Here is a 23,131-nt window from a genome sequence, read left to right on the forward strand (position 1 = left end):
TATTATCATTACTTATTATCATCATTATTACTTATTATAATAATTATGAAGGAAGTAGAAATGAATTCGCTTATAATATTAATGCATTTACTTGTTAGTATGAATTGCCTTCCTAGTTAACCTGTTTATAATATATGTCGTTGTGTCTATTAATTAACTATTTTACATATTGATTTACTTCTTCATCAATCTATACCTCCAAGTGTTGATTCATCCTTGTTCATTTCATCATTCAATAATTCTTTTATTTACTCACTCGCTCACTCATTCATTCTTCTCTTTAATATTGTAATCCAGTTAAGCGGACCAAACCTGGAGCTTGTCAAGGTGTTCCGATTAAGCGTCGGTATCTTTAACCGAACTGACATGAAATCCTGGACCAATTAAATCGGTCAACACTGTCTAGCATTATTCAAGATACAGTTAAGAAAAAACATGAAATTTAAAATGCTCTATTAAACTGCAGTCCTAAAACAACAGTACAACATTTAAGACGACAACACATAAATCTAAAACAACGAAATATCTCAAACAACATCTCCTTCTTTCTTTCTCGTGCCTCATCCTTTCAGGACATTGGCGACCATCGACCTCCACAAAACCCGATCTTTACACTTTGTAGCAGTAGAAATGTGGTAATATTCAACAAGTGACACAAGAATTTTACGAATATAATTCATTGTTGACCACGATCTCTTCTCCCTGCAATCTTCCACTAATAGTTAGATTTTCCAACCCATCCCTTGCATTATGTGACCGAAAAACTTTAACTTCCCACGTCGGATAATTTGTAGTAATTTCCTTTTTTCATAACCGGACTGTTTTAATACATTGGAGGTATGAGAGGTTTAATTCTTCTCAAAAACCAAATCTCAGCCGCATCAATTTTTGGTTCCATTTCTTTAGAAATTGTCCAGGACTCAGAGCCTTAAATGAGAACAAGAAAAATGTAACACCCTAACAGTTTTAATTTTGTTGATTTTCTGATTTTACAGTTTGTGGGGATGTTTTTTTTCATTTTAGAAACATCCCAATAACTAAGACAGCAACGACTTTATTTGAAAGAGGTTTGCAGCTAGGATTTGTTGCAGCATCTTCCATACCATCGATCATACAGCGTTACATACATTACATTACAAAGGCAAAAGTAGATAAATAGGCAAAAAATTAAAAAAATATTTTCATGAGTCAAAAAAATATTTCAGCTTAAAATTTTTTTAACAAAATTATGCAATAAACATCAGTAGAGATTTGATAAAAATAGTTGTTCAACAGTCACAGGAGCGTATAATCAGATACAAACTTGAAATAAATTAATGTGCAAATTTGCAGTAGGGGAATGCGTTTTGCTTTAGTTATCTGTGTGTTGAGTGTGTGTGTATGTGTGTATGAGAGTTTTTGTGGGCTCTGTCTGTGTGTGTTTGTGTTTGTGTGTGCTTCCAGCTGTATGTGTGTTGGCTGAGATGTTGTTTGTTGGTGTGTTATTGAGAATTTTAATGCCTGTTGTCTGCATGTTTGCGTGTGTAATGCTACATACCTGTGAAAATTTTATATAAAATGGAAACTGCAATTATGCTTTAATTGTTTTCAACGTCATTTGTGAAAAATCAGTTTAGTTAATATTGATTTAATTATTTCTTCGTATTAAACGTTGCCCATTATCATGCAACCCTATTGACGCTGTTAATTAATTTTTCATCGAAAGCGAGCATCATACTTTGATGAATATGAATATGAACATTAAATGCGTGCAGTGGAAAGCGTTCGTTGCAATAAAAAACCGACAGAGCACTACATTACATCTTCATCTGCTGTACGGAGCACAATGACCGTCGCTTGAAAGCACAACAGTTGCCTACGTACAATCACACACAATTAAAAACTCATTCGCTACACAATGACGCACATACATGTACGCACACGTACACGCACATGTACACGCACACTTACAGGCACAAACAGACAAACACATGCACGATGGACGACGTGGTGCCATTGTTAATAGCCGTTCAGTTGTTTAACGGATCGGCGCGGCTTCAGTGATGGCACTGTTTTATGTTGAATTTCAACTCGGTCATGCACAACAATTTTCCATGCCTGCTGCTGCTGCTTTGTTTCAATTGTAATGAAGTTGTTAAACATGACCATTGTCCCTGCTGATATGCAGTGTGGTTTCATTTAAACAACAAACAATTACACCAACGCCGATCTTTTTAGCTGTGAGAATTACTGCGCTCCTTGTATTCGTTAGCATGCCATTTATTGAGCAGAAATTTTCAAACTGATAGAACGATACTAACACATTCCTGTTAGAAAAACTTTAAACTAGATGTCAAATAGTAATGAAATAATAAAAAAAAATTGGAAACTTTTTTGAAGAAACAAAATTTTTTAACAAAAACTGTTAGCAAACAGTTGTTGGCAGACCGAGCACAACAACACGAAGCACACTTGTACAACCACACAACAACACGAAGTACACTTGTACAACAACAAAGCAACACGAAGCACAATTGCACAACAACAGAAAAAACACTTGTACATAAAATATCAACATCGTTATTATTTTTAACCTTGACTACAATTGGAGCAACATTTACGAAATGAACAGCCGCCATAAAATGAAGTCTTTAAAAGTTTTTTCCAGTCAGCACATTTGAAGTAAAAGACTGTTAAACGTTTTGTGACTAGAGTACTGAAACTAAATTTCGCGTTCAACAATGAGCCCGACAACTAACTTTTTAACATTTTTACTTTCACTTCTTTTGAATAACAAATAACAATTTGCGGTTTTTAAGAATAACCTTACAAAATTGTTTCAAAATTTTATCAAAACAATTTTACCTGCAGTATTAGCAAGGTTTTTCAAAAATAATAAAAAAATTCCCATATTTTAACATTTTTTGTCTTTTTTTAAAACAATGTACAAATTTAACCATTTTGCTAATATAAAATGGAGCACATTTGTTAATTTCTTCGAGTAGATGGCCTTATAAAGACAACACTCAGTAATGTGATAAATGTTAACATGTGCCTCAACCGCCGTAGAACTAAGGATCAACAAATACATCGTCAATATCATTTCCATCAAACTTGACATGTTCATAAGAAAAACTGAGGTTAAACCAACAATAAATTTAAAAAAGATGTATTTGCATACACAACAAATTAAACTACACAACAAACTAAACTGAAACTAAACTAACACAAACCCATGGCATCTGCGGATGATTTTGTGGTCCATATAAGCGAGGATGAAGACGATGATGATGGTGACTCAACACTGTTTGCATTTTGCGTCGAGACTTCGTGTGATGATTTTGTAACAGAATCAACGTTTTTTGGAAAATTTTTGATTGGGTTTAATGTCGTTGCAGAAGTTGTTGTAACCGTTGTTGATGTTGTTGATGATGATGTTGTTGCTGTTGATGTTGTTGCTGTTGATGTAGTTCTGTTGTTGCAAGCGTAAGCCTCTGAATGTTGAAAATATGCATTCGAGTGACTGCAGACATTAAAAATAGATACGGGAATGTTGTCGGTTTTGCGGTTGTCATTGATATCATAGCTGCTGCTGTTGTTGTTTTTGAGTTTGTTGCTGTGTTTTGTATTTTTGAAAATTATTCCGTCCAAAAATATTTTTGTAAAAAAATTTTTAGGAGGATTTTTAAAAGTGGTATCGTTTTCGTGAAAAATCTGTTCATCAATGTTGGGACTGAAGTTGTTGTCATCATTGTTGTTGTCATCATTGTTGTTGTCATCATTGTTGTTGTCATCATTGTTGTTGTCATCATTGTTGTTGTCATCATTGTTGTTGTCATCATTGTTGTTGTCGTTAATGTCATCAGTCTCCTTTATGCTCTCTAAATATTTTATGCGATTAATACGTTTATAAACGTTAGTATTCTTGGCGATGTTTGTTTTGTTGTTGATGTCATTGTTATTGTCATTGGTGCAAATGGGCGAATCTCCTAGACGAGTGTGACAAGAGATGACGTCATCATTAATAACCTGGACGTCGTTGTTGTGCCCATTGTCGTTATTACTACCTTCCTTAGTATTAGCACTTGTCTTTATAATTTTATTACTAGCACTGTTAATTAAATTTATGTTGATGATGTCAGCGAGACTCTCGCTTTTTATATTAATGCTTACTTCGTCTTGGCTGTTGTTGTTGTTGTTGTTGTTGATGTTGTTGTTGTTGTTGCTGCTGCTGTTGTTGTTGTTGTTGTCATTGCCATTACTGTTATTGTGGTTGGTGGTGTTGTTGTTAGCATTGTTGTTGATATTGTCGTTGATAATGTTGTTGTTGTTGTTGCTGTTGTTGATGTTTACAGCGTTTTTGTTGCGTCGAATGGAAATGATGTTGACGACGTTCAAGACTATGAAAACACAGACCAAACAGAGAACAACTGAAGATGCGAAGTAAAGGAATAATATGGAAATACTTGGAGTGGCTGGCTGTATGGGCGCCTTCACTCTTTCTTTCAGGTACTTTCAATTGAATTAACGTCATTTTTTTAGTGATTTGTTAATTGTGTATTTGTTTGTAAATGTTAGTGTGTTTGTTTATGTGTGTGTAAGTAAGTTTGTTTATGCGTGCGTGCGTGCGTGGGTGTATTTGTTTATGTGTATGAGTGTGTTTGTGTTGTAAATGTGAGTGCGTTTGTTTGTTTGCTTGTTTAAGTTCGTTTATTTATGTGTGCGTGAGTGTATTCCCTTATGTATATGAATGTGTTTCTAAATGTGAGTGCGATTGTCTATGCAGGTGAATGTGTTTGTTTATGTGTGTGTAGGTATGTTTGTTTATGTGTGTGTAGGTATGTTTGTTTTTGTGTGTGAATGTGTTTTTGCAAGCGAGTCTACCGCACAATGCAATGTTAATTTAGAAGAAGTTTCACATCATCCAGAAAGTGACCCACCATGCAGCTCAATCGAGCCGGACGAACAAACCCGGATTGATCCTCGCGAAAACTTCCGGACCACTTACTGCTAAGCTCCAAATAAATGCCTCCAGAAAATAACGTCGATATTGTCGAATATAATTTTTTTTGGAAGGTAGATGAATATAGTTTCGTTTTTTGAAGTTTTACTTTTAAAATAAACAAAATCACTAAAAAAAAGTTTACATGGACGAAAGTAAATATTTTTAAACAAGAATATGCATGGGTGTTTGAGAAATGATACATCAAGATAAGACATTCCAGTGGTTGCTGATCTTATAAGCAACCCACCAAGCCAGTTAAGTCTGAATTGACGAATATATGTGATTAATTGAACTCGCTTTTGTTTATCTTTTGACTTTTCTAGTTGCTGATTATGTTGTTGTCGTTTTAAGTGTTGTGTGTTTGTCTGCTATTGTTGCTGCTTAAAATAATTTCATCCAGCAAATTATAATGTTGTTGTAGCCGTTGTTTTGTTTGTGATGTTAAAATGTGGATTTGTTATTGTTTCATTTTTGGTAGTTTCAAATAATTTTGTTATTAATGTTGCTACTGCTATAGTTAAAGTGTATGATGTTGCTTTCATTGTCGTTGCTGTTTTGTGTGTTAGAAGGAGCAGTTCAATATTAGCTTTATTATTTATCACACACCGCTTTTAAATAAAAAGAGCCCTTAACAGTTTTGATGTCATCCTAACATCAACAGTCTTAATAATCCAACCCCCAATATCATCATAACATCAATCCACACCATCATCATAACATTAACAATTCTGACGTTCCAACCATTATTACATCATCGTAACATCGTTAACGATTTCATCCAAAGTATCATCAAGACATCAACAACACTAATGATCTAACCACCACCAAAACATTAACGACAACATCATAACATAAAAAAGTGATCCAACCACTTTATTGCATGTAATTTTAAGCCGGGTAACATTATTGTTACACGGCTTAGTTATAATGTAGAAGAATGTTATTGATTATCTTATCATCGTCATTAACGTACGTAATAAATATATTAAATTAATATTCCATTATTAATATCATCGTAATAATATTTTCGCTTTCATTGCTAAAAGCATTCATGAAATATTAAACTTGTATGACTTTCAATATTTTGTTGCTAAATATATTTTACATTAAGCTATTTATCATTCATTCATGTAACATATTAATCACAATAATATAATCTACGTCAGGGGTGGACACACTATGACCCGCGGGTGGCCCACGATGCTATTTCATGGTCCACTAGGGGCCTTGTTACCCAAAAATGGTCATCAGCCAGACATTAGGACCAAAAAATAGGAGCCACAAATCTTTAAAATATTTTTCCCCGGGTCGAAAAAATTTGTTATTTAAACAAATTAGGCCCTTCATAAGTAAAATAGATCCCAATGCGGCCAATACGTGTATTCATCGTGCATTTTATTGCTGCTTTTTTCCACCGTTAATTGAATTCATTTATCAAACAGAATTAAAAGTTTATTCACCTGATAATAAACTTCAACAAATAAACAGATAAAATATGTTGGAAATTTTTTGACAGGCAGACAAATTGTGGGTAATAAATTTTGTTAGATGCAACTAACTGCCAGAAGCCAAATTTGAAAATTCTGCTTTTTCGCAGTTATCAGCCCGGGTTAAGATGGACTGAAACTTTCGCACATGCAACTTCATTATTTATTGACATGTTCACACACAAGCGCGTAAAGCTGAATTTTGTAAGGACGAAGCATCTTAATGTTTGTTTCTTAATTTTAAAATGCGGTATTATGTTGGGAAAAAATTAAGGCATTCAGGAAGACAACATTTTTGCAGAGAAAAAAATTGTTTAAATAAAACAGATTGATGAAATCGTTCAATAGAAGAAAAATAAATTAATTCAAAAAGTAATATGTGTTCATCTTTTTAATTCTCTTTTCTCTCTCTGTTTTTTTTTGTTTCTCTCAGCGTTTCTCTATTTTTTTTATTTGTTTATATCTCGGTGAAGATCATTTATTTATTTATTTATTTATTATAAAATTTTAAAATAATTATTAAAGTAGTAATGGCTTGATTTGTAATGCATGAAATTTTAAATGATAAACAATGCGAATAGAACCTCAGCTGTCATGTAGGTAGGTATGTGTAAATATGTGGACCTATATTAGATTTTATAAACTTAAATTAGATTTTTTTGCTTCCAATGAATTCTATATCAGCAAATTCATACGTAGATGATGAATTAGCGAAAAGATTTTAAATATTGATAACTGAAAAACTTAGGAAGACAGAGACCAACCACATGAAGGATTAGAATCCTACCATGACCAGTGTACTCGAAGAAATGATCAACCTGTACTTTGTCGTTTGTCTCTCTCCACGTACTGCTTGATTCCAATTCAACAAAAATTAAGTTTTCCTTTTTGTTGTTTTCTATATTCTGTGAATTTTTGTCGTTGTAAACTTTTTTATTTTGAATTTTGTTGCTAGTTTTGTGGGTTTTTTTATTTTTCTTGCGATTTTTGTTGCCTGGGATGTTGTTGTTGTTGTCGTCAGCGTTAAGGTTTTTGATGTTGTTGTTGAAGTAATCTTCAATGAACTTCTCGTTGTCGTGTATTTCCACGTCGCCCTTTTTAAAAATGTCGATGTTTATTAACTAGGCTGAATTAAATTTTTAAAGGGATTATGTCGCGAGTACAAAATAATTTGCTCTCTTTTAGGAAAAAACCAACTATATAATGGCTAAATATATGCAAAAATTTTAATATTTTGCAATACAAATCAAATTTCAAGTCTAAAAAGATTAAAATTAAAAAATAATTAACGTTAGAGAAACTTTATAAACCAGGCAACATCTATTTTCAAATTTATCTGTGTATGCTTCTAAATGAATAAACCTGTTTTTGTGTGTGTCCATCTGCTTGTTTATGTCGATTGTTTGGAATTTCTTAGGAAAGAAAAAACTTAAATTCAATTTCGTACGTTTGGACGGATCTTTTCAGTTAAATTTGGTTCTTTTTTATCGGAAATATTTCAGAATGCCTCGTTTTGGGATTTGAAAGATAAATTTGAAGGAAAATTATTTTTGTTCTAGAAAAAAAAAATTCTATAAACATTTGTCTTAGACGTTCATTTGGATTTTCTGATGTGGAAATTTATAAAAAAAATTTACGCAGATAAATTATTTTCAATCGTACGAATTTCAGAGCTAAAAACCTCAAGATCTGTTGGAAAAATCAGTTTAATTCAACAGATAGAATGAAAAATGAAATAAATTTTTGTTTCATTTTAGTTCTTTAAAAATAATTTTAAATAATAATTAACTACGACCAGCTAAACTTCTAGCTGGCACGGCATGTTTGCCACACGCACACTTTGTGTTATAACAAGGGAACAAGCCTATGTCGAATGCCAGCAACATATCAATGATTGCGCAATTAACATGTTCAGATGGAAAAAGATTTCACACTAAAAACAGCTGAATATTTATACGTACGTATTTTTTCTTGCTTACTCTCTTTTTTTCTCTCTTTCTCTCTTCCAATTTCTCTTTTTTCCATTCCTTCATTCTTTGTATAAAAATGACTTAATACCTACATTTATTTAATTCTGTGTGTTAATGCTCGCGACGATTTTTTAAATTTGTGTTTTTACTATGATATATGATCTGTCGTTTTTAATGTTAGAAATTTTCACAACTATTTTTGCATTTTTATTAGATGTCAGTGTTGAGATTTTGTAAAGTATTAATATTGATATGTGTGTGTTATTATTACTTTTTGAGTCCTGAACAAAAACTTTCCTTTTTTAGAAATTGTTATGATTATTCTAGGTTGTCATGTTTCTGTTTGTTTTAATTTTTAAGTCTGTTCACAACCCCCTGTTCAAATTTACACGTGTTTTATTCCAAACATATTTTTTATTATATGCTGTCTTGGTACAAACAAAAAAATTTGTTCAAAAACAACAACCTCCTTACTTTTGGGAATTAACCGAAATGGGTTAATATACATTAAATTTTGATATTTTCTATTTTTCAAATGCCTGAAAATATATTCTGGTAGAAATAAAATAATTAATGATAATTGAAAAAAATTTACTCTCATAAAATATTTATATTAAAAAATATTCATTCGATAAAGTTTTAGATTGACCTAAGCGATTTCATCGAATATACATATGTGTGTGTGTGGTGTGTTTGTGTGTGTGTGTGTGCGTGTGGTGTGTGCGTGTGGTGTATCGTGTGTGTGTGTGTGATTACATGTATAGAACATGTGATAAATCCAAAATAACACGCAACCTTCAGAAAAGCTGCTTTTGTCAAAAAATCGATGATCATTTGAGATGAGATTTTGAAAAATTGTGCGCCAATTTGCAACGGATAAATCATGACCCCGAAACACAATTCTTTTTACATTTTTGTTATATTTAAATTATTCGCCATATTTAAAAATATTTTCTGAAATTTTTGTTTTTATCTTATAAAGTATTTTCACAAATAATAATAACTAAAACGTTATTTAAATAAATAATTCCATAATTAAATAATATTTATTAAACTTCTGAAACGTGGTGAAACCATTTTATGATTAGGCTACCGTTACGTTACGTGACGCGAATTAATGTAAATATACGCTGATGCGTTTGCAGTGTTGAATTTTCTCAGTGCGCTAAACCACGGTTCAGTTCAATTAAGTTTCATACATTCTCAGTGCAACATTGGAAAACAATTTCTTTGTTTGATCACTAGTTTTTGAATTTTTTAAAATTACTTTTTTGAAAAGTAATAAATTATTTTCGGTTTTCGACATATCTGACTTCTAATCTATCAATTCGTCATTTAGCTATTGGATTTATAATTAAATTTTACGGAAAATCAATCATTTCAATGAAAACACCCCTATCTACATTACACCACACATAACAAAATGAGTAGAATTGCTTGAAAAATTCCTCCAAATAACCACGTTTGGTTTATACTGGTTAAAAACATTTAATTAGAATTTTGACATTGAAAATGGAAGAAAAATCCAACCTCGACACTTTGATTAATTTTTTATTTGTCCATGACAAATAATTTCGAGCATTCAAAATAATATTCTTCATATTGGCACATAGTTGCACGTAACATATGCAGTGCTCTCAGACAAACCTGATGCAAGTTTAGACATTCTGATTAACGTACCTTTAAATGTTTGCGCCAACATATATTTGCATAGACTTTTCCAACATCTCTACATATCAATGTACATATTCATCTTTGAAACAAACATTAAATTTTTTGGAAAAAAAATCAAAAATTTCAATTAACAATAAAATAAGCACACGCTAACACAAACGTATACTCGTGAAAACAAAAACTCGTTACAAACATACGCAGATCCTAAGGTACTTTTTTTCTTTTCTCCTTCTCTCTCTCTCTCTCTCTTTCTATCTGTTTCTTTTATTTCTTTCCATCTATCTCTCTTTTGTCCATCTTTCTTTCTTTCTTTCTCTTTCTCTCTTGCATATGATCATAAAAAATGAATAAAAATGTGCAATTGGAGGGGACAAAGAGATAGAAATGCGTTGAAGTATGGCGCGGAAGATTGCCTGGAATAATGACATTCATGGAGGGAGGAGGAACGCTAGCGCTCATCTCATTCACGGCATCGCTTTCCTCAAATTTGTCTCGTCATCTATTGTGCGAGGCAAACTTCATTCCAACGCGTATGTTTTTTGTTCGTATCTCTGCTCCTCTTTCTTTTTCTTCTTTAATTAGTTTTAAAATTAAAATTTATAGTTTTATATTTTTATTTGTCGTTTAAATTGCAACACATGACTGAATGTAATCACATTTTCGCGATTAATCTAAAAAAATATATGATAACATTCAAGTTAAAGTTGAAATTCCATAAATTTTGTTTTCAAATAAATTGTGAGATTTTAGCGTAAAAAACAATTCTCATTTCAAAAAAATTGATAACAATGGCAAAAGATGAGAAAAAATTATTTACTATGAGAGACACTGATGTTATTGTTTGTTAGTTTAGCAAATCTCCCGAGTGCAGTTGCTGCTTTTCACATCCAATTAAATGTCTCTTAACTTTAAAATGCAGTTCGAAAACACTGTCAGTGTATAAGCATGTTACTAAAAATATACAAGCCGATTATTTAAAAACGCTTGCTAGCTATTTCAGAATTAATAATCATTGTAAACTTTAGCTTGTACGTAGATAAATATATTTTGAAGAATAAATCAGATATCAAACAAAAATGTTGAAAATCATTTCTATATATTGTAATGCGGAGTGTCAGAGTCGTATAAAAATAATCAGACCCCCAATCCGTCCCCATTCAAAAATCTCCAACTGCGACTTCGACAGCCTGGCACCAAACTGACCATCGATCAAATTTTTTTAATATTCAATTATTTTTCTTTATCGGACAAAGTTTTGAAATAGTGGATGATTATTTATTAATGAAACAAGGTAAGTAAAGAAATAAAAAATTAAATCTTGTTGTGTCCGTATACATCTTCTCCGCGATGTTATGCTCACGAAGCGAACTGGTATTCACTAGATGCATCGAACTCGTACGTTAAAGAAAGCAATTAAAAAGCACAGAGAACGGAGAAGAAAGTTGATTCAGCTGGGAATTCAACGATTAGTTTCGCTACGATTCGTCGGGCGTGTTGTTTGCTGGAAAAAATGTCTGCGGTCGACATGGAAGTTAATTTTAAAAAAGGCATAATGTGTTTGTGGATTTCTAATTATTTGTAGATTTCGATGTATCTATTGGTTTTTAATAAAAATATTTACTCATATTATTTCATGCAAACATTTGTTTTATTTTTCTGTTCTTAACCTTTTGCGAAATGCCTGCTGTAAATATCGTCTTCTGTAATGTTTTAACTTATTTATTAATAAAATCTTTCTGCTGTTTTATGATGGCGAAATGTTGAAACAAAAATATAAATGTTATCTGCACTTTAACAACTTTTAAGACATAAAAAAGTAGAACACATTTAACACAATATTATGAAAAAAATTGTTACGGGTTGGTGATGATGAAAAGATCAAATCACTATGACAACAAAAGCATTTCCAAGCAATAACAAAACCTGAAAGATCTCTTCTTTATATAGTTATCATGGAGTAAATATTTTCATTAGGTGCGTTCTCGCTCGCTTCAAAAGCCTGCAGACCGGTCACAGACCGTAAGAACGAAGGGAAGGTTAACACGCCATCGCCTGTAGTGAGCTCGTGAATCTTGTGCAACTGCAAAACTCCAGCGCAACACATCTCATTGTTTACGCCAACCGTTCATTATAAGCAATAAACGCAGATCAACATTAGTCGCAACAATTCAGCAGCGTTAGCAGCAGATGTACTTTAAAATGTAATGAACGAGTCGCAATGGATTAAAATAAAATTTAGTCCTGAGATGATTGAAATTTTTATACGAGATATAGGAAGTTACCCTCGTAGGTAGGAACTCTTTTTATGACCATGCCTACCCTTCAAAATTTTATTTACATTGATTCAACGTAACTATAATGAAGATGCGAGCTATGATTTGATCGATAAAATTTTGATTGAGGCAACCGACATCCAGCACATGATGGGTAACTACCGAGATGGAGATAGGAATGAGTGGGCAAGCAAGTAACTGAATGAAGGAATGAGTGATTGAATGAGTGAATGAATGAGTAATTGAATGAGTGAGTGAATGAATGAATGAGTATGGATAAAATGCGTTAAATTAATGAAAAGGCCATTAAGCCATATAAATGATGCAATAAAAAATATATATAAAAGAACAAATGAGTCCAAAAATTAATTAAAAGCTGTTTTATTGAATGAATGACCGCAATGGAAAAATTTTTTTTTGGAAAATAAAAAATAAAAATTTAATTAGTTTTAAAGTTAAAAACTAACTTCAAGATCGTTGATTATATGTATCTCAGCGATGTTATCACCAAAGTTGTTGTAATTAACTTTAAATGCATCATCTCGATCAAGGTTTTTCATATGAATGTCAACGCTACTCTTGTTAAACTTGTTATTTAATAGTTTTCTCTTAAAATTCCAAATGTTTTTATTTTTTTTGTTTAGATCATTGCTGTTAACGATATTGTTATTGTTCATGTGCTCGTCAATCAATAGTGGGCCATCTTTAATGACGTCACCGCCATCGTAAATGTCAATGTCAAAGCCATCTTCAATATGGCTTCCAAGATGAACATCGTCGTCGTCGTCATGTTCATCGTCATCATCTAAATCATCGTCATCGTTGTTATGAAGATCGTTAGCATCGGCTTTGCTCCATTTAATATCATCTGCACTGTAGAGATGCTTGGCGTTGTTCCTGGTCCTGCTTCCACTTTTCAACTGCGCTGTCTGCAGTGGGATGACAAAAGATTTGCTCTCAATCAGTTCCTTGCATCTCCAGCTTTCCTCACGAAAATTACTGGAGACGTGAGTGGCTGTGGTTGTTGTAGCTGCTGTTGTTGTAGTTGTTGTTGCCGCTATTGTTGATGGCGTGGAAGTTGTGAAAGTACTCGGTGCTGTTGATTGAGTAGTTGGGATTGTTGTGCCGGTAGTATGAAGATGATTGATAGTTGGCGGTTGTAGCAGTGAAGGTGATAAGAAATAAGAAGATGATTTGGATGGTGGTGTTGATGGTGAAATTCTATTGAAAGAGATGATGGAAGGGTTTGGAGAAGCAAATAGATATTGGCCCTTCAGTGACGTCGGAAACTTCTTGAATATAGAGGATGATTTGAAGGAACGCTGATGGTGACTGGCTTTATAATTTTTTGATGCATCGTTTATGCGAATGTCATTCAGTTGGTTTTTTTTGTTGCTGCTGCTGATGTTGTTGATGTTATTAACGTTGCGTATGTTATTAACGTCACTGTTGTTGTTGTTGTTGCGAGCGTTGCTGTCACCCTTTTGAATATAAAAATTGCTGCTTGTGTATAAATTGTTACTGCTTTTGGTTGTAGTGATATTGATGTGATTGTAATTGTCAGGAACGATGTTGTTAGCGCTACTCTTATTTATCTCGCTTATATTTCCAAGAGCAACTTTACTAAGTTTGTCTTTGGTATCTTCCTTATAACTTTCTTCAAGGATATTCTTGCTATTAGTGTCATTAAAATTGTTGTCACTTATGTTATTGTTGTTGATGCTGCTATAGTTGTTGATGCTGTTGTTGTTGATGATGATGGTTTTGTCCTTGCAGATGACGCACTTGGCTTGTTTGTTGGCAGTTGAGTAACTTTTCAAGATGCGGTTTATTTCCTCATTAGTCTCATTAACAATCTTTCCAAGATTTCTCTTGCTTTTGTTTTTGACATTTAAATTTTTATAAATATTTTTTGAAGTTTTATTCAATGATACTCTTGACTTATTTTTTTTAGTTCGATTTCCATTATAACCGAGCCAGTCGTTTCTCGCACTTCTCGCGTCACTGCTCCATTTGACGTTTAAATTTTTGAGAGAAACATCATAATGAGGATTAACATTGAAATCATTCTCTCGTTTATTTTGCCTTTTAAAATGATGAAAAGCAGATGACTGCCTCCCTACAACAGTTTTCTTTAGTGATTTTCTTTTTTTACATCTATTTTTTTGTCCTTGCTTGTTTTCTGATTGCCTTGAAATTTCCTGTCCGTTGTTGTGTAGCTGTTGTTGCCGATGTTGTTTATGCCGTTGTTGTTGTTGTTGTTGCTGATGTTGTAGTTGTTGTTGTTGCTGATGATGAGGCCGTTGATGATGATGCTGTTGTTGTTGTTGTTTATGTTGTAGTGGCCGTTTTTTTTGTTGTTGTTTACGATCCTGCTTTTGTTGGTGTTGAGGTATTTGATATTTTTGTGATTTGTGGTGTTGCTGTTGTTGTTGCTGATGTTGCTGTTGATGCTGTTGTTGTTGATGTTGTTGTTGTTGATGCTGTTTTTGTTGAAGTTGCGATAGATATTGATTAAACTGCTTCTGGTACTTTTGATTAAGTCGATTGTAATAGTGAGGCCGTTTAAGAAGTCGAAATGGCTTAAGACGTTTTTTGTGCTGCTGATTTTGTTGCTGATGTAAGTTTTTGTGACGTTTTATGTATTGTTTTTGTTGTTGCAGTTGATGTTGTTGCAGTTGATGTTGTTGCTGTTGAAGTTGTTGTTGTTGATGTTGTTGTTGTTGTTGTTGATGTTGAGGTTTGTGATGAAAATCTTGTTGGTGGCGAGTAGGAGTTTGTTGTTTCAGAGGAGGATGTTGTTGACGTTGTTGACGGTGTCTAAGTCGTTGAAAATGTCGTATTTGATATCGACTCTGCTTATTTTTTAAATCAAACTGTGGAGCTTGTTGTTGCTGGAAATGTGATTGTACTGGTCGAAAGTTTTGTTGTGGCAGCTGTGGCAGCTTTTGATGCGTTTTATGTTGATTGGAAGAAAATATGTCGGTCTGAGGTTGATTAAAATTTGGCCGAGCAGTTCTGTAATGGTGTTGGAAGATACCTGCAAAATGGTAATAAAAGATTTACCAAAGCCGGTAATTAGAAGCGTATTAGTTGTACATAAATATGGTCATAAAAAATTTGCAATCGGCCATTGGGCTGCGATATTATTTTCAGTTGGTCCGTTGGTGGTGTTATTGTGTTCGTGTTTTTTTTATGCCTGTACACATTAAAAAACAGCACGGTTGTCATCACAGGATAAAAATTTTAAATTGTCTAAATTTGACGAGAAGTAAAAACTACCAAAATTAGCTTGATGACATATTTTTGACCGGCCCTCACTAAATTTGGGACCCCTGAATCAACCTCTCCTATCATTAACATGATTGCTATAGTCACGATGGTTAAAATTATGCTACCCAAGTATGATCGTAAAATTAATTTAATCAAATTTAATTTTAATTATTATTGATATAATTGTAACATAATAATAATAACATAATAACAATAACTATAATAAATTATTCAATAATAATTATTTTTCAGTAACTTTGAGTTAACTTTCATTGAAACTATTTTTGTCTAACCCAAAAAATTTTCTAGCAAACTCACCACAATAAAAAATAACTTATTTAGAATACAATAGTTACATACTTAATTAATTAATTAATTAATTTATTTATTTATTCATTCATCCAATCATTTATTCACAAATTTATTTATTTAAGTTTACAACAGAGCTACAATGGGAGGAGGCACACGCATCTTGAACGTTTCAATGCACCACCGCGGTATATTCATTCAGCGTTTGATCACTCGATTGTGGAACAACTACTGAGATAAATGACAAGAACAACAAGAAAAAGATTCCATTTTATTATTATTTTATTATTATTAGTAATGTTATTATTAATATTATTATTATTATTACATTAAAAAGCACAAGTAGTGGTAATATTGAGAATAATAATAACAATAAATGAGTTGTGAAATGTGAAAGAATAGATCAAGTAAATTTAATGAAATTAATAAATTCTTTACATTTCAATGCCATTATTCTTAACACATCAAAAGGTTTAACAATAAAGCATTCAAAATGTTTATGGATGTAACACGAGTTGCAGTAAAACAAACCAAGATAACGCTACTATAATTAAAATGATCAAGGATAAATATACTTAAAATATTTCTAAATTATAATAATATAAAATGAAATAAATCAAGATATAAACAATACGAAGTACATGAAGTTTTGTGTAACTGAAACCTTAGAATGATCATGAACAAACACACGTAGGACTGACTTAAAGTAAATAAAATGTTGCAACCACCCAAAGACCTTGTAAATAAAATTGTGATCTAAAGTCTACAACATGTTCAGCGTTAACGGAAAGTTTTATAACATGTTAAAGTTTTTAAATATAACATACATAAAAGATATTGTTAAAAAAGAACAAAAAAAATTCTCATAAACATTGTTTGATCTTATCTGAGTTTGGCCTAAACCAAACTTTGGACTTAGTTTGATTTATTATAATTTTTAAACAATGGATACGAACAGATTATAACTAAAAATTATTAATTTAACTAAATAGAAAACTGTTTTTGATGTTGCTATTGTACGAGTTTTTCAACAAGTTCCGCCCTAACCGGTATAGCCCTTCTGCACCCCCTGAGAATTCAAATTGCCCCTACAAGTTATATTGCGTCTTTATTGTTAAGAAATTGTTGAGCTACTTTATCAACACATATCTTTTCATGGATAATAATGATAATAATATACTATGGATAAAACAAAAATATCATGTAATCTGCAAAATGTTTCAAATAAATTCTCTTTAGAATCATTCATTCATCATCAGCAGCATCAGCGGTAGAGAACAATGAATGAGCATCATTATAAATCGTTCTTAGTGTTAGTTCTATCGTGCCAGCCAGCCAGTCAGCCAGCCAGCCAGGCAATATCAATTTCTTTCTGTTAACCTTCGCCGTCCTACAACTGATATTTATGCCCAATATGTGCGATGCTCTGTAATTATTTCTCCTTGTAGCCTTATCATTCATTGTTTGCTCTGCTTTGGTTCAGTGGATGAACGTACGTACATTTTGCTGGAGCGTTAGTAGATTCGTCGTTAAAATGAAATGTTTTTTTTTATAATGATAAAAATAAAAATGATTGTCACGATAACATAAACAGCGTTTCTGTTAAAAAAATTAAATAAAGAAGCTATATAATAATTTTTGCATTATCACATTATCTGCAGGGCAATGATTAAGAAACCTTTTCCTAAGACCAGTTTACTCAAAAAATTCTTCCTCAGAAAAGTTTCTAACCATGGAAAGTGTTGATCCTCCACGTACAAATCAGAGTTCGCAACCGCCCGAACTAACAAACACCGTGTGCTCCGGAAACAACATTAATGTACGACTTTATTTTTTTCTTCTTTTTTGTTGTTGCAACATGCACATTTCTGGTCGCGTTGCTAAGCGGAGTAATGTATGTAGACATAATGAAGCTGTTGTAAATACTTGCCTGTGACATGGCTCATGCTTTGTCGCATATGACGTATTCCATACCCGCATATGACGTATCTCTTACTCGCGTATGACGTTCCTCATGCTTTGTCGCATCAAACTCATACTTCGCGCTAGAACCTACGCTTGATTTATCTGACAGATAAATTCTTGCATTTCTCGTTGTATTATTATTTTTTGCCATTCTATATGAAAAATAAATTTTTGTCAGATTTTAATTTTTTCTTCCAAAATGTTACTAAATAGCGCAATAAAAACGGTTGACTGGTTCGGAACGCACCATTTGAGATGTTTTATACCGCGGAAGGCACTTGATTTCCAGAGAAGTTGTTTCATATGTACATTTGTTGAATGATTGATTGATATGCGGCACACGTGTTTTGCTAGCGCAAAATTTAAAAAAAGATGACAAAGTTTTTTATTGTTATTTAGTATTCTGTTCGATCACTTATTTATTCATTTGCTATTTCGGAATATTTTTTATTCATTTGTTTACTCTTTCTCACTTAATTTTTTTATTTTCTTATTTCTTTTGTTTACATGCTTTCGTTCATTCATCTATTCCTGCATTTATCTTTTTCTTAATCTGTAATGCCTTTTATAATTTATTCACTTTTCATTAATTCTTTCACTCGTTCATTCATCTCCTTATTCACTCATTCCTTCTTCTATACTTTCATTCATTTTGTTCTAATGACCTTTGATCCGCTGGAATAAATCGCTTCTCATGAAGTTATTAATTTTATTCAGTTGCATACTTTTAATTTATTTTTTCTTTGCATTTAAATAAATAATGATTGAATAAAACGAATCTTAATGGCTATCATGAATGTAAAGGTCATAAAAGTTCATTAGGAAATAATAAACATTTGCTAAAGAATTCAATTTTTTTAAACATTACTATAAAATTAATAAAACAGTACTTTTCTGCTAGTCTTCTATGCCGAATTCTTTCTTCAAGAGAATCCGGCTGAACCGGAAAATAAAACGTTCGGCTGAAAAAATTTATTTGAACTGATAATCGGCTAATTTTACATGAAGCAAGGCCTAATCATTTACACAAGTTTGGGCATAAACAAGAAAACTGACAACCCACAAAAAATTAAAGATTAGTTCTTCAAGGAAAGCCTCTTTTATTAACAAATATTAATCATATAAAATCAAATTCTCTAAACAAAAAGCTTTTATAATTGCTAATGCTAATCATTTTTCACAGAAAATGGGAAATTGTCATGAATGAAACTTATTTTGTTAGGTTCAATTTTTAGCTTTTTCAGTTTTGACCGGCGTGAGTTCATATTATAAACTCGTAGTTGAAAATATGGACTCAACTGGAACTGATGATGAGAATGCGGACAAATAAATATATGCTATATACAATAAATGCTATTTATATGCTATATATATATATGCTATATACAATATATGCTATTTATATGCTATATATATACAATATATATGCTATATACAATATATGTTAGCTGGCTTCAATTAGGAAAACGAGCTGAGTTGCAGCGTCAAACATTTTTGAACTATTTGACTATCATTTTCATCAGAATCTGCAGTTCTTTAATTTCATTTGACAACATCGTCTTCATTTTTTTTTACTCATTTGTACAAGATTATAATAATTTTAATATATTTGACTATTATCATCAAATTTTTGTTGTTCTGACCATGTAGGGTACTTTATAATAATATTTCAGCATATTTAACACTTTTTTCTGGTCTCATATAATCCAGGCTCTAACGAAGTCAGTAAATTTTGTCCATAAAGATTTTTATTATAGAAATGTTCCAAAACATTTTTCAGCGAAAAATTTAAATATTCATTCGCATTTATGATTGTCACGAGCAAATTTAAAGGCGAATTTAAATTGAAAAAATTGAATTGTGACTTTCAACTTTAAAATATCCAGCGGCTGAAAAAGCATTTCTAGTTTGGCGGCTGATGGCTAGCTGCAAATATCCTCAGCGGATTTTTGGCGCAAAGAAAAATGTGACGAACTTGGCAACATTTGATTAAAAAATGAAAAAGAGACTGAATAAACTCAGATACAGTTAGATACATTTTACGTATTTCTACATCATTGTTAAAAACAAACTCTACACAAGGCTATTAATAGCAGATGATCAAATTGAAATTAAATTTATAAAACAAAGATCTACTTGCGTTGAAGAGACTTTTCTTGATGGTTACAGAATGGTTGACGGGCAGAAAAATTTTTTTACTTCCATTTATATTTCCTTCATCATGTTCATCATAGTTAATCCGAAAGTTATCATAATTATAAGCATCAATGTCATTGCTGCTATCATCGTCATCATGGTCGTTTATGTCAACATCATCATCGTCATCATCGTCATCATCATCATCGTATATGTCCTCGTCAGTGTCATTGTCATCATCATCGTCATCATCATCATCGTATATGTCCTCGTCAGTGTCATTGTCATCATCATCGTCATCATCATCATTTATGTCATCATCGTCGTCATCATCATTATAACCGTAATCTTCATCATCGTTTCCATCTGCATCATCGTCATCATAAAGGTCCTTACTCTTTCCATTGTAGAAAGTGATTGTGGTCTTAGATTCAGAATCTGTCAACTCTTTTGAATCGGCAAACACCGTCACAGACGCCAGTTGTAGCAGCAGCAGCAGTCCAAATGCAAGCACTGCACTACTACTACTCAACAATGCATTGAATTTAATTAATGTGATAAAACGTGAGGATGACGACGACGATGATGTTAAATCAACTCCAAACATGTGAATTATTTCTTTTTAGTACATTTTATGATTAACATATTTTTTTACAAGTTTAATAAATTTATAAAATGTTTTTTTATTGTTTTAATCATATTTTAATAAACATAAATAATTTAACCCTATCTAAAAATCAAATGTTGAACACCATGAAAGAAACGTTCGCAATATTTCATATACATTGGTAATTCATATCAGTGGCAATCAGATATTTTTTAAAAATTTCCTTAATTTAATTTAACGGCAAAAATCAGCGATCAAATGTGAACAACATCACGGGAAAAAGCAGAAGATGTCGCGGACGAGAAAACAACATCTCTTATATTGGATCGAGTCTGTATGTCGGCTCTCTGCTCCACACCAAGCAGACCAACTTAACCGCATGCATGCATGCATGTGTATGTTCTGTCCCCAGGTTGCATTACATACCGCAGTGCGAGTTGTTTCTATATTTGGATTATTTCATATCTATCGATGATTTTGAAGTTTTTTAATGTCGGTAAATATTTTTAAAATTATTTGGCTAGTACTGCCAAAATAGAAAATTTTTCATGATTTGACTATTTCAGAAAAAATTTATGATCAAAATTATACGATTCATTATTATGAATTACATTATGTTAAAAATCAAAGTCAACTTATAAGAAAATTATGCTATTTATTTATTATATTTGTCAATATAATATAAAAATATCAAGAAAATTGTGAGTTTCTAAACAAAGTGATGAAGTTACAGAATATTTTAGAATTTTTTTATGCATGTATGAAGATTGTTTAACTTTAACAAATTAAATATTCAACGACATTTTTAACGTTTACATCATGTCACGCACATTATGAATGAATTCAAAAAGTTGAAAGACATTGAAAGATTAAAAATTTTTACTCTTTCTTCAAAATAATTCAAATTGAATAATATATGAGTGTTTGCGTTATTTAGAAAAATAAATAAAAAATTTAAAATTTTTGAATTCCTACTTTTTAACCGTTTCAGCACATATTCCATAAAACATCGTTAAAATGAAATTAAGTTTTCATTCCAACCCATCAGACGCGATTTCAATGAGCAATCGATTCAAATTAACTCAACTATAAAGGGTTGCTTGTCTGTCAGCTGTCTCGTTGCCGTTCAATTCCACCACGCTTCAAAAATAGTTACATCTGACGCAATTGACACCATTGCATTTAAAAGCTTCATTTTAATATTTAAAAATTTAATTGACAATGAAAAAAGTAAAGGTTGCTTGGAAATTATTCAAAAATTATTCAAAAATATCAAAAAATGCGTCAGCAGATCATATTTGTTATCGCATCCTTTGCCTTGAAATGTACTAATGAAGCTGTACTAGTTGAAGTGTACAAATTGAATTACACATGTAAAAATGTACAAATTGATAAGTACAGGCTGATGTATGCTAATTGAAGTGTGTATTGACTGAAAAGCACAAATTGAAATGTACGAATGTAGACATGAAAATAAAAAAACACAAATTAAAAAAGACAGTAATCAATCATAGTGCAACGACACATTTTACATTCAGGCTGATAAAACAAAAAGGCAAACTGCATACAACACGTATGAATATATGAAAATAATTTTTTCATGTTTTTATGTAAGTTGAAAACTATTAAATTTTTACGTACAAATTCAAAAATATTTTTTTGACTGAGTAGCTGTGACGATAACAATAACTAGGGCACTCCATTGAAATAACTTCTCTTCAACATACTCCTATGTTTGACTCATTACCTTATTCTTTTATTTGTATGTGTCAAAAAGTCAGATAGAAGAAAGATAGGACCAGATTGAATCTGCATCTATGTAGTCTTCTATATTTGAATGATTTTTTTAAAACGATTTGTAGCAAAGGTAACAAAAATAAACTCACTTTGTTAACACCAAAATGAATTTTTTCATTAATTTAAAAACATGTAAAAAAAATTAATTTCACCGTGATCAAGCCAGAGATTAAGACATACAAAACAAACATGGCAATGAAAATGACAATAATTTTATTTTAGCCAAAAAAGCGGGAAGACTGAAGTTCAGAAGAACTTAAACGGTCCCCGAAAAATAATGAGAAATAAAACATAAAACATAATCAACATTATTAAAATTAAATGAATTAGGTAATAAAATAATGTAGCTTAAAGTCAGTTTGAAAAATATAAATGAATAAGAATTAACATAAAATGACTTTTCCAAAAAAAACATGTTCAAATAAAACTGATTTCAAATTATAAATCAGCAAATTCAAAATTTGATTCAACGATGGATTTTTACAAAAAGAAATATAATTTATTTCTTATATATAAAAAATAATTATTTTAAATAATTTCAAAATATATATAGGCAAAATCTAAATTTAATTCAACAATGGATTTCTACAAATAGAAATATAACTTATTTTTTTATATAAAAAAATAATTTTTTTAAATTATAGATTTCTATTGGA

General features: G+C 31.5%; 3 protein-coding genes across 3 annotated transcripts; all 3 read right to left on the bottom strand.

Moving 5' to 3' along the window:
- Positions 1–3,201: 3,201 nt before the first annotated feature.
- On the bottom strand, positions 3,202–6,631 carry HELRODRAFT_166120 (hypothetical protein; the record flags this gene model as incomplete). Its single annotated transcript, XM_009033143.1, has 3 exons — positions 3,202–4,409; positions 4,988–5,110; positions 6,544–6,631. 3 exons carry the CDS (start codon positions 6,629–6,631, stop codon positions 3,202–3,204), a joined length of 1,419 nt encoding a protein of 472 aa, XP_009031391.1.
- A 547-nt stretch (positions 6,632–7,178) lies between these two features.
- HELRODRAFT_166121 (hypothetical protein) lies at positions 7,179–8,504 on the bottom strand (the record flags this gene model as incomplete). The annotated part of the gene is made up of 2 exons (XM_009033144.1): positions 7,179–7,565; positions 8,451–8,504. 2 exons carry the CDS (start codon positions 8,502–8,504, stop codon positions 7,179–7,181), a joined length of 441 nt encoding a protein of 146 aa, XP_009031392.1.
- A 3,024-nt stretch (positions 8,505–11,528) lies between these two features.
- HELRODRAFT_166122 (hypothetical protein) lies at positions 11,529–18,086 on the bottom strand (the record flags this gene model as incomplete). The annotated part of the gene is made up of 4 exons (XM_009033145.1): positions 11,529–11,629; positions 12,454–12,586; positions 12,856–15,428; positions 17,945–18,086. 4 exons carry the CDS (start codon positions 18,084–18,086, stop codon positions 11,529–11,531), a joined length of 2,949 nt encoding a protein of 982 aa, XP_009031393.1.
- Positions 18,087–23,131: the final 5,045 nt, after the last annotated feature.

This window comes from Helobdella robusta (assembly GCF_000326865.2).
Source record: "Helobdella robusta unplaced genomic scaffold HELROscaffold_9, whole genome shotgun sequence".
Classification (NCBI taxonomy): Eukaryota; Metazoa; Annelida; class Clitellata; order Rhynchobdellida; family Glossiphoniidae; genus Helobdella; species Helobdella robusta.